Here is a 12,094-nt window from a genome sequence, read left to right on the forward strand (position 1 = left end):
TCGCTTTTGGTAATTGAATTATATATTTATATTATTCGAATTAAATACACATTAATTGAGTTTTTTTAAATCTTGTTTTTGACATAAACTTGAAAAGAAAACTTATTTGGAAAGAATTATAAATAAGTTTGAATAAGATTTAAAATCAGGTAATGTTTAAATTTGATTCAAATTTGATAAGAAAATTAATGAATTAACTTGAATATGATAGTATTAAGGTCAATTTAGATTATTTATAGCCTTAAGCTTCAACCCCAATAATAAAATGAATTCAATGGGAGCCTAATTTGATAATATATTTATCTTAAAATAATGTGATAGCTATAAAAATCATCCCGATGAAATTTAAGTTTTCCCCCTATTTTTTTTTTGGTTAACTCCTACACCTTTATTAAAAAGTACAAATGAGATTGCATGTGTCTTAAAAATAAATAAATCAATAAAGAAAATTAATACGAAAGTTGTTGAAATTGCAAAAATTTTAATGATGGCTTAGTGGCATATATAAATATAGATACAATAAATATGGATTATCAAAAAGAAAAAAAATCATAGGCTAAAGATGACTTATCATTCAAAATTCATAGAAAGAAGTTTGCTTATGTATTTTGAAAATTTTCCTTAAAGCAGTTGGATATGAGGAATGCAAGCAATCTTGTGCCAATCAGAAACTCCATTCATTCGAATGCGCTCCTTTTAACTCTGGATGACACTGACGAATTGTTAGAAATTTCAATGAGGAAAGTTTGGTGAGTGGAGAGAAGAATGGGTAGGAAGCAAAGAATTCAGGTACTCCAATGATTCGAGACAGACAAGATTTAATTGCTCTAGAGAGGCGAGGATGTTCCTCAGCTGCTGGAGCTGAGGAACCATCATCTTCACGTAATTTATGAAGTGAAGATAAGCTTTCCAAGGAGGAAGGGAGAGACTAAGGATTTAAGCTGTTCAAATTTCCGCTCACAAGAGATGAACCAACTTTCTAACTTTCAGAAACCACCTTATTTGGAAATGAAACCAGCTCATCATTTTCCTCAATACTAAGCTTTTCTAAGGAGGCGATACTTCTCAATGGCTCCATTAGCAACACTGATGGTTCACTTATATTGAGACCGCTGAGTATGACATGGCAATTATTAGTTGTCTGCACTTCTCGATGTGGACGTCTTCCGAGAGATATCAGATTGAGGCAATTTTTAATTTTCAAGTATCTTAGTGCTGCGAGTCTTTTGCTATTTCATCAGCTAGAGAAAAAGTTGTGATGTTTTGGTAGCGAGAGACCTCTAATGTTTCAAGGGGAATAGAATTTGAAATGCTACAAAAATTCCAAGTCTTCCACCTCATAATTCCTATCTTCAAGCTCTTGAGCTTAGGAGGCAATTGGGGCAACTCTTTCAACTTCAGGCAGTCAATTAGCTCCAGTTCAATTAAGCAAGGAAACAAACATCCATCTTCAATTAAGCTACTCTTTCAACTTCAGGCAGTCAACTCTTATTGTGCTTCTATTTATTTCCTTTGGCGTGAAAGAAACATGAGAAGGTATGGTGGCTCTATCTCCTCTCTGAATGTTGTTTGGTTTTGATCAAAAAGGCCATCAAGGATAAAATTAGATGTCGGAAGAATTGTGATAAGTTTTGGACTCATCTATGCTAATTTTCTTTATCCTCATATTTCTCTGGACTTCTGGACTGGACTTATATTTGTGGTTATTGTTGCTACTGGGTACTTTTTGTATTCTAGGAATATCGTTTTGGTCGGACAATGATGAGGTAGGATTCCTGCACGCCCTAGATAGCCATGGCTTGCTTTGGCAACCTTGGTGGTTGATTCTCTTGTTTTGGTCGGGCAATGCTGGCCTTTGTTTGGGATTTGGGACTTCTTGCTGCTTCATTCTCTTGTGGTTATCCTCTGCATGATTTTTTTGTACTGCTGCCTCCAATGGATGGCCCTTGCCTGGCAATCGGGTGACAAACTTTTTTGTTGGTTTTGCTGGAAGCCTCCTGTCATTTCGTGAGTTCGATAGGCCTCATGGCCTTTTTGACTGATTTTTGGTTATTTTTGCTGCCTACATGATGACTAAATTTTCGGTTATTTTGTCTTTTTGAGGTTGCTTTGCAATCTGTAGTTTATTTTGGTGATGAAAGCTTTGTGATCTTAGTTTTGGCCTCCTTTTGGGCGTATGTTTGTAATTCCTTTTTAATTTAAAGAAATTTGGGCTAGTCCCAATAATTTTTTTAAAAAAAAAAATACTTGATTGCAACTCATAGTAATGGCGTTCAAACTGGTGGGCCTTTTTTTTTTTTGGGAATTTTCCGCTGCAGGTATTTGAATATTCTTCTGCTAGATGGTTGCTTGGTTAGTTCTTTTTCTTAGCTACTCTGGTTAATGTGGAATTTTCTTCCACAAAAGATTGTGAAATTATATGTGATACTGCTATTAATGCGAAAGGGAGCTTTGTCTTTAATATGATTGCTAATTCCCCTATCTCTCTAATGTGGGATCATCGGTGTAATGGGGTGTGCTTATCTGAACTCCCTCATAACTCTTCTATCATTAATGATTTCTCTTCTGATTCTCCTCTCTTGGTTATTCTGGATTCTAATGGTTGGAAATTTCCAGTGGCTGTTCAAGATCCCATCCTAAGACTTATTGTCTCTGTTCCCCTTCATATTGATGCTGCTGATCTGTTATGAAAAAATGGGAGGATTGGGTGTTTTGGTGGCTATTTGCACGATTTCTACTCGAGTGAGAGGGAGGTGTCTTGGTATAAAATTGTTTGGCACAAGTAAGCTGCCACTCATTTTTCTGTCTATGGCTGGCTGAGCTTGGTTGGTGGGCTCAAAACATTTGATGAGCTGATTAAGAGAAATATTCCTGTGGACCCTTCATGTTGTTTATTCTATGCTAAATCTGAAAGTTCATTACACCTCTTTTTTTTAATGTGACTACAGTTACTCTGTTATCACTGATCTCATGCCTTGCGTAAAATCATTTCTGTTGCATCCAAATTTATATCAGTTTGCTAATTTTTTTCGGTGAAGTGAACATTTCACTGCCGAGTAAGTCTTCCTTTTACCCGCTTTTGCTTTGGTATTCTGTCTATCACTTATGGAAGGAGAGGAATGCAATAAAATTTGGCAATAAGTATTGTAGCAAAGTCACTGTTCGTATTGTAAAAAAAAATTCTAGTTGGAAGAATGGGGAAAAATTCAAACATATGCTTTATGGCTTATCTTAATATCCTTAGTGGATGCATTGGCTGCACTGACGGTTTTTCATATCTCTTTGCTGTGTTGGGTGGCTCATGGACTTTCTGTTGCTGTCAGTTTTATCGTGGTGGGCTTTGTTACCCTTGGGTTGTATGCCAACTGCTGCTGTTGGCATGATTTATTTCCTTCATACTTTTATCTATCGTTGATGATCTGGAGGTTACTGGTTTTTGTTTTGAATGGAATTTTGTCTATCGGTTCTGTTGCGTTCGATTCGCTATATATGTCTTAAGACTAAGTTATATTTGTCTTAAGACTAAGCTATATATGTCTGCCAAATCCTCTACAAATTTGTTTTGCATTATGTTCAATATTTCCACAAAATCATGTGTTCAATACTGATGATTTCGCCCGAATGTGGATTGCATTGGGTTTTATTCGGCCGCCTCATATTCAAGGAGAGGCTATTGAGAATATCGGAGGAAGGAATTTTGATATTTTAGTCAAAAAATCTTTCTTTGACTAGTTTGAAGATTTAGGATACTACAATAATCTAGAATACTACAAGATGCATGATTTACTACATGAGTTCGCACATAATATTTTTGCACAGGAATGCCTCAAAGTAGTGGGTGATGAAGAGTTGCCTCTTGTAATTCTTGGGACCTTCAACACTTGTCTATTCCAACTACAAATCTAGGCAATCTTAAGAAAGATTGGGAGGTTTAAATATTTGCATTGTCTTTTCTTGTTTTGGTACTGTGAAACTTTTAATCAGGATATTTGCAATAAGACCACCTGTAGATAAACCAGCAGTCATCCTAAACCAGCAGTTATTTTAAAGAAAATCATTAGAGGACCACTTGTAGATAGTCCAACTAATCTTATTAACATGCAACCATCGGTAAATATCAACTAGAACAAAGACAATTTGACAAACTTCTGTAGCAATAATAATCAGACATTAACCAAAGAAAAAGAAAAATAAACCAAGCAATAATCTAACGAATTAATATACAAAGAGCTGCAGCTGTAATTTCAAAGACCTCTATCAGAATATCGCTTTTGGTAATTGAATTATATATTTATATTATTAGAATTAAATACACATTAATTGAGGTTTGTTAAATATCGTTTTTGACATAAACTTGAAAAGAAAACTTATTTGGAAAGAATTATAAATAAGTTTGAATAAGATTTAAAGTCAGTTAATGTTTAAATTTGATTCAAATTTGATAAGAAAATAAATGAATTAACTTGAATATGATAGTATTAAGGTCAATTTAGATTATTTATGGTCTTAAGCTTCAACCCCAATAATAAAATGAATTCAATAGGAGCCTAATTTGATAATATATTTATCTCAAAATAATGTAATAGCTATAAAAATCATCCCGATGAAATTTAAGTTTTTCCCCATTTTTTTTTATTAACTCCTACACCTTTATTAAAAAGTACAAATGAGGTTGCATGTATCTTAAAAATAAATAAATCAATAAAGAAAATTAATACGAAAGTTGTTGAAATTGCAAAAATTTTAATGATGGCTTAGTGGCATATATAAATATAGATACAATAAATATGGATTATCAAAAAGAAAAAAAATCATAGGCTAAAGATGACTTATCATTCAAAATTCATAGAAAGAAGTTTGCTTATGTATTTTGAAAATTTTCCTTAAAGCAGTTGGATATGAGGAATGCAAGCAATCTTGTGCCAATCAGAAACTCCATTCATTCGAATGCGCTCCTTTTAACTCTGGATGACACTGACGAATTGTTAGAAATTTCAATGAGGAAGGTTTGTTGAGTGGAGAGAAGAATGGGTAGGAAGCAAAGAATTCAGGTACTCCAATGATTCGAGACGGACAAGATTTAATTGCTCTAGAGAGGCGAGGATGTTCCTCAGCTGCTGGAGCTGAGGAACCATCATCTTCACGTAATTTCTGAAGTGAAGATAAGCTTTCCAAGGAGGATGGGAGAGACTGTAAGGATTTAAGCTATTCAAATTTCAGCTCACAAGACATGAACCAACTTTCTAACTTTCAGAAACCACCTTATTTGGAAATGAAACCAGCTCATCATTTTCCTCAATACTAAACTTTTTTAAGGAGGCGATACTTCTCAATGGATCCATTAGCAACACTGATGGTTCACTTATATTGAAACCGCTGAGTATGAGATAGCAATTATTAGTTGTCTGCACTTCTCGATGTCTTCCGAGAGAGATCAGATTGAGGCAATTTTTAATTTTCAAGTATCTTAGTGCTGCGAGTCTTTTGCTATTTCATCAGCTAGAGGAAAAGTTGTGATATTTTGGTAGCGAGAGACCTCTAATGTTTCAAGGGGAATAGAATTTGAAATGTTACAAAAATTCCAAGTCTTCCACCTCATAATTCCTATCTTCAAGCTCTTGAGCTTAGGAGGCAATTGGGGCAACTCTTTCAACTTCGGGCAGTCAATTAGCTCCAGTTCAATTAAGCAAGGAAACAAACATCAATCTTCAATTAAGCTACTCCTGCCTCAAATTAATCTTCTAATGCTACAGGTGATCTTCTAATAATTTGTTGTGAATATTTATGATTTAAGTGGAGTTTTTTGTTTCAACTACATCTATTAGTTTTGTGGGGTTTTTGTTTCTGTCTAGTGAATGTCTCAGATTTTTTTGTGGCACTGTCGGCTGACCAACTTATCTCCAAGAACATTCTTGCTCACCTTCTTTTTTGTAATTGTAATCTTGAAACTGCTTCTCACTTCTTCTTCAAGTATGATCTCTCTTTTAGTACTTTGAAAACTCTTTTTTCTGGGGCTGCTATTTTCTTGCTTAGATCTAACATTATATAGGGTTTCAATGGCATCAATGGTAATTCCCGCCTCTCTATGGATACAATTTTTATTCTCTCTATTTGGTTATATGTGCTTCTATTTATTTCCTTTGGCGTGAAAGAAACATGAGAAGGTATGATGGCTCTATCTCCTCTCTGAATGCTGTTTGGTTTTTGATCAAAAAGGCCATCAAGGATAAAATTAGATATCAGAAGAATTGTGATAAGTTTTGGACTCATCTATGCTAATTTTCTTTATCCTCATACTTCTCTGGACTTTGGGACTGGACTTCTATTTGTGGTTATTGTTGCTGCTGGGTACTTTTGTATGCTAGGTAGATCGTTTTGGTTGGACAAGGGTGAGGTAGGATTCCTGCACGCCCTGGATAGCCATGGCTTGCTTTGGCAACCTTGGTGGTTGATTCTCTCGTTTTGGTCGGACAAAGGTGGCCTTTGTTTGGGATTTGTGACTTCTTGCTGCTTCATTCTCTTGTTGTTATCATCTGTATGTTTTTTTTGCTGCTGCCTCCAATGGATGGCCCTTGCCTGGCAATCGGGTGACAAACTTTTCTGTTGGTTTTGCAGGAAGCCTCCTGTCATTTCCTGAGTTTGATAGGCCTCATGGCCTTTTTCACTGATTTTTGGTTATTTTCGCTGCCTAGATGATGACTAAATTTTAGGTTATTTTGTCTGTTTGAGTTTGCTTTGCAATCTGTAGTTTATTTTGGTGATTAAAGCTTTGTGGTCTTAGTTTTGGCCTTCTTTTGGAGGTATGTTTGTAATTCCTTTTTTAATTTAAAGAAATTTGGGCTAGTCCCAATAATTTTTCCCAAAAAAAAAAAAAAAGTCCTTGATTGCAACTCATAGTAATGGCGTTCAAACTGGTGGACCTTTTTTTTGGAATTTTCCGCTGCAGGTATTTGAATATTTTTCTGCTAGATGGTTGCTTGGTTAGTTCTTTTTCTTAGCTACTTTGGTTAATGTGGGATTTTCTTCCACAAAAAATTGTGGAAGTATATGTGATACTGCTATTTATGCGGAAGGGAGCTTTGTCTTTAATGTGATTGCTAATTCCCCTATCTCTCTAATGTGGGATCATTGGTGTAATGGGGTGTGCTTATCTGAACTCCCTCATAACTCTTCTATCATTAATGATTTCTCTTCGGATTCTCCTCTCTTGGTTATTCTGGATTCTAATGGTTGGAAATTTCCAGTGGCTGTTCAAGATCCCATCCTAAAACTTATTGTCTCTGTTCCCCTTCATATTGATGCTGCTGGTCTGTTATGAAAAAATGGGAGGATTGGGTGTTTTGGTGGCTATTTACTCGATTTCTACTCGAATGAGTGGGAGGTGTCTTGGTATAAAACTGTTTGGCATAAGTAAGCTGCCACTCTTTTTTCTGTCTATGGCTGGCTGAGCTTGGTTGGTGGGCTCAAAACATTTGATGAGCTGATTAAGAGAAATATTCCTGTGGACCCTTCATGCTGTTTATGCTATGCTAAATCTGAAAGTTCATTACACCCCTTTTTTTAATGTGACAACAGTTACTCTATTATCACTGACCTCATGACTTGCCTAAAATCATTTCTATTGCGTCCAAATTTATATCAGTTTGCTAATTTTAATATCCTTGGTGGATGCATTGGCTGTACTGACGGTTTTTCATGTCTCTTTGCTGTGTTGGGTGGCTCATGGACTTTCTGTTGCTGTCAGTTTGGTTTATTGGATGTTTTTATCGTGGTGGGCTTGGTTACCCTTGGGTTGTATGCCAACTGCTCCTCTTATCTATCGTTAGGTTTATGTTTTGAATCGGCTATTTTCTATGGGTTCTGTTGCCTTCGATTCGCTGCTGCTGCTGCTCTCTGTTTCGATTTTATGGATGGGTGTTTTGATGCCATGGACGATGATGCATACCCTTCATGGTTTTCTCTTTGGACGGTCTTCGGGCAACAAGGGTGCCAATTTTATCTGATTTTAGCGGTTGAATTCTTATCGATCCTGAGTCCTGGCATTTTACTTTATATTTTGGCTCTTTTCTCGCATTTTATGCTGACATAATTTGTTAGACAGCCTTTGGCCTATTTCTTTTTGAACCTTTGCTCAATTATTTTTGCCTGAGCACTGTTTTCTCTTTTTGCCTTCTTACTTTTACCTATTAATTTTAATTATCTTGTTCTTTCTTTAGTTAATGAATAAGCTTTGCCCCTAATTTTCTCAAAAAAAAAAAAAGTGAAATTGAAATCAGAAAGAGAACATTTGTTCTTTTTAGCAAAGCTCCAAAAGCACATCACATGCAAAAAGATAGCCTTGCCTGCCACTTTGCATTGTAGATCCACATGCCACTCCTAAATTAATGAGAGGGAAAGAATTACAATAAGCAGTACCGCAGCAGATTCCTTTTATAGATGCCATGCTCAATTTCTTATGTGAAGAAGTGAATTTTATAATGGAGAATTGATTTTATAGTCAAAAAATTGATGCATTAACATTGATTATATACCCATTTGAATTCTAACATATTAATCTTAGAGAAGGTATGGTAAGCTGAAATTTTAAAGGCTCAAGGCATTACATATCTCCCCTCCTCCTTGGAAAGCTTATCTTTACTAAAAAATCAAAGTCAGTCACCTTGTAGAAGATTGCTCACATTCCTTATGTTCTCTTTTTTATTTTTTGTTCTATTTGGTTATCTATTCTTCTATTTATTTCCTTTAGCGTAAAAGATAATGTATGGTGGCTCTATTTACTCTCTAAATACTAATTGGTTTTGATTAAAAAGGCCATCAAGCTGGCTAAAATTAGATGTCGGAAGAAATGTGATAAAATTTGGACTTATCTATGCTACGTTTCTTTATCATCATATTTCTCTGGACTTTGGAAGGTGGGGACTGGACTGCTATTTACTTTAATGATATTAAAGTAAAATAAATTTAGGAGAGTAGCATGTGGGTGGAAAGCAAAAGGAATCTAATCATTAAAATTTATCACTAAAGGCTTGGAAAAATATTCAATAAAGCCTTTTTTTTTTTTGCCTTTGCTTTCTTCCTAATGTCATCGATTCATTGGAAGAAAGCAAAAGCAGAAAAAATATTCAATAAAGTTTTTTTTTTTTCTTTCATGTACTTGCTTGATGTTACTTTGAAGGCTGGAGCTTGTGCGGCTTGTGCTTGCCAAATAAAAAGTAACTTATTGTGATGAAATATTAAACTCAGTGGAACAAAACTCATCCAAAAGATTAATTAAGATTAGTAAATGGCTTCAAAACGATATTGTTCGGAATATGTAAAAGCTATATGTCTCTATCATTTTTCTTCTTGAATTAGAATGTGTTATGAATAACATCACTGATGAAGCGGAAGAACTTATTATCAGGAACCATAATGTTCTTAGCAATAGGCAATTCTTTGCTGTGCTGTTCTCATTTTTAAAATGAAATTTATAATCGTCCTTGCCTAATTTTGGGAGTAAGAGCAAATAAAATTTCATTTGCATTAAATTAATTTAACTAAGATTGAATTGAATTAGTTCATACCTAATGGAATTGAATTTCATTAAGATGATTTCATTAATCTTATGTGTTTAAATTAATTTGCATGAGGGGTTTTAAATGGTTTAGTTTTTGACTTACTTATCTTGTTCTAGTCATGTGATTCAAATATATTGTTCAATATTCTCTTGTCCTTGTGAATTTTCATGATTTAAGTAGAGTTTTTGTTTCAACTACTCTTGTTTATGTTGGGTTTTTGTTTTGGAACAAACATTGAATTGGAACATATATTCACAAATGTTTTTGAACATGAGCTCAATGAGCTCAACTCTAATGAACAAATTTTTGAAGGAGCCAAACACAAATAAACAATGGGTTACCTCAAGTTAGGATCATTTTATTCATTTTATTATTGATTAAGTCTTAGTGCTATAAATGAATTAAAACAAGATAATAACTATAATGTTCAAAGTCATTCATTTATTTTTATATCAAATTACCCAAATTTCAAATCTTAATAAAATTTAAAATAATAACGTTAAGTTTTATTGTTTATTCGACGCCATATTTTATCATTTCCAGTTGGTATTCCTTTGTGCTATTGACCTCCCCGTTAGGCTGTCGGATTTGAAAGGAACGATTGAGATAAAAGATTTATATAGCAATTTTTTAAATAAAATAAAACATTTTTATCATATGACAAATTTTTAAAAAAGAAGCTTCAAACTCTTTATCATATGACAAATTTTTAAAATTTTTGTTCAAATTAATTTAATTATATAAATAAATAAATATTGTATAAACAATCATCAAATTATTCATCAATTATATATTTGCTCAGGTCAATAAATACTAAACAGCCTAGTTAATTAATCTAAATTGTCAAATTATATGCTTGGAGGATTTTAAAAAATTTTCAGTCCTCCAAAAATTTTTATTTTTTAACAACTAAATCATACATATATATTATAATTCTGACAAATATTACAACTAAGATGTTCTTAAAAAAAATTTACTCATACCAAATTTAATTTACTCATAATATATTTTTTTGTAAAATAAACTATTATATCAAAATCTACCAACATTTAAAAGTCATTTTCTAATGATAGAATATCATAATAGATATGAGAAACAAACAACTAATTATTAAATTCCTTACGTAACAAATTACAGGAAATACATAATAATCTAATCTCCATCTGATAGGCAGCTTCGTGTTCCCATCAAAGTCAGTCAACTTACCGACTACAAATAATCTCCGTTTACTTAACTTAGGCTGCAGGTCGAGTTCTTTCTCTTCCGAGCTCTGTTTCTCCCCTGTTCAGTTGTTCTGCTCTCTCTACCTCGATCATCGGTGCCATGGCGGAATGGTTTGTTGGTCCAATCATGGAGAAGATAATCAACGCTTGCTCTGATTACCTGGAAGATCAAGTCGGATGGCAGACGGGCATGAAGAACGAGCTGGAAAGGCTGCGAGAGAACCACCCCAAGATCCAAGCCGTCGTCTTTGCCGCTAATCAAGCACAAATCAGCGATCAGAACCCGGCTCTCAACAAATGGATATGGAAGCTGCGAGATGCTATTGATGAGGCAAATGATGTGCTCGATGAGTTTGAGTACATGAAGCATAAACAACAGCTCATCAAAAACACTGAAGAAACAAAGGTGCGTTCGGCCGCCGTGTGCTTCCTATTTGATTCTGCTCACGAATATATTTACTTATTTATTTATTAGATAATCTATTTCTAATTAATTTGACCAGAAACGAAAGGCCACGAGCTTCATATTTGAAATTCCTCGTAAAATTTTCAAAATTGGAGAACGACTTCTCAAAATGGATCCCAACTTGAAACGACTGGAGGAGGCTGTGCAGAAACTTGATAAAGTTTCGGCTGATGTTACTACTTTCCTTCATCTTATAGACAGCGCGAAGCAGGAATACAAGGAGCAGGAGGTTCAATTCTACAAAACACGTGAAACAGGATATTTGCCTAAAAATGATCTCATTGGGCGTGGCAAGGATAAGGAGGTTGTTATGGAGTGGCTGAGGAATCCATCAAATGAGCATCGGGGAACTGATTTGTACAGAAACATTTCTCTTCTATCTATAGTGGGCCATGGTGGTATGGGGAAGACAACTCTCTTACAACATGTTTATAATGATGAAATTACGAAGGAATTTGGTCTTAAAATGTGGGTTTGTGTTTCCAACAACTTTGATGTGAAGAAAGTCATTGCAGATATGTTGCAATCTCTTAAGATGGAGAGGCCTCGTTGTGACACACTTGATGCACTTCAAAGGCGTCTCGAGGAGGAGGTGATGTCCAAAAAGTTCTTACTTGTGCTGGATGATATTTGGGAGGAGGATGAGGAGAAGGATAAAAGCAAATGGGAGGATGTGCTCGCCCCTTTATCTTCTGGGGGTTTTGGTAGTAAGATTATGGTAACAACTCGAACGGACGCAGTTGCACTGATGTTCGCAAAGGTAATTAAAAAGAAGAATGAAATAGTTAAATTAGAGGGCCTAGAGGAAGATGAGTGTTTGCAGCTCCTCAACTCTCATGCATTTGCTG

The 12,094-nt window shown here is 34.7% G+C and overlaps 2 protein-coding genes across 2 annotated transcripts in view; both read left to right on the forward strand.

Moving 5' to 3' along the window:
* Positions 1 to 1,665, forward strand: part of LOC110106333 (disease resistance protein RGA2-like) — a 9,628-nt gene extending 7,963 nt beyond the window's left edge. The window contains exon 2 of the mRNA XM_020836201.2: positions 631 to 1,665. The gene's annotated coding sequence lies outside the window, so the exon portion shown is untranslated. The remainder of the gene's footprint in view (positions 1 to 630) is intronic.
* A 9,141-nt stretch (positions 1,666 to 10,806) lies between these two features.
* The window catches only part of LOC110106330 (putative disease resistance protein RGA3), a 4,451-nt gene continuing 3,163 nt past the window's right edge, over positions 10,807 to 12,094 (forward strand). Inside the window, exons 1-2 of the mRNA XM_028693300.1 lie at positions 10,807 to 11,186; positions 11,284 to 12,090. Of these exons, the coding sequence (XP_028549133.1) occupies positions 10,881 to 11,186; positions 11,284 to 12,090 (1,113 nt within the window). The 5' untranslated portion in view covers positions 10,807 to 10,880. The remainder of the gene's footprint in view (positions 11,187 to 11,283; positions 12,091 to 12,094) is intronic.

This window comes from Dendrobium catenatum, unplaced genomic scaffold (assembly GCF_001605985.2).
Source record: "Dendrobium catenatum unplaced genomic scaffold, ASM160598v2 fragScaff_scaffold_250, whole genome shotgun sequence".
NCBI classification, from domain to species: Eukaryota; Viridiplantae; Streptophyta; class Magnoliopsida; order Asparagales; family Orchidaceae; genus Dendrobium; species Dendrobium catenatum.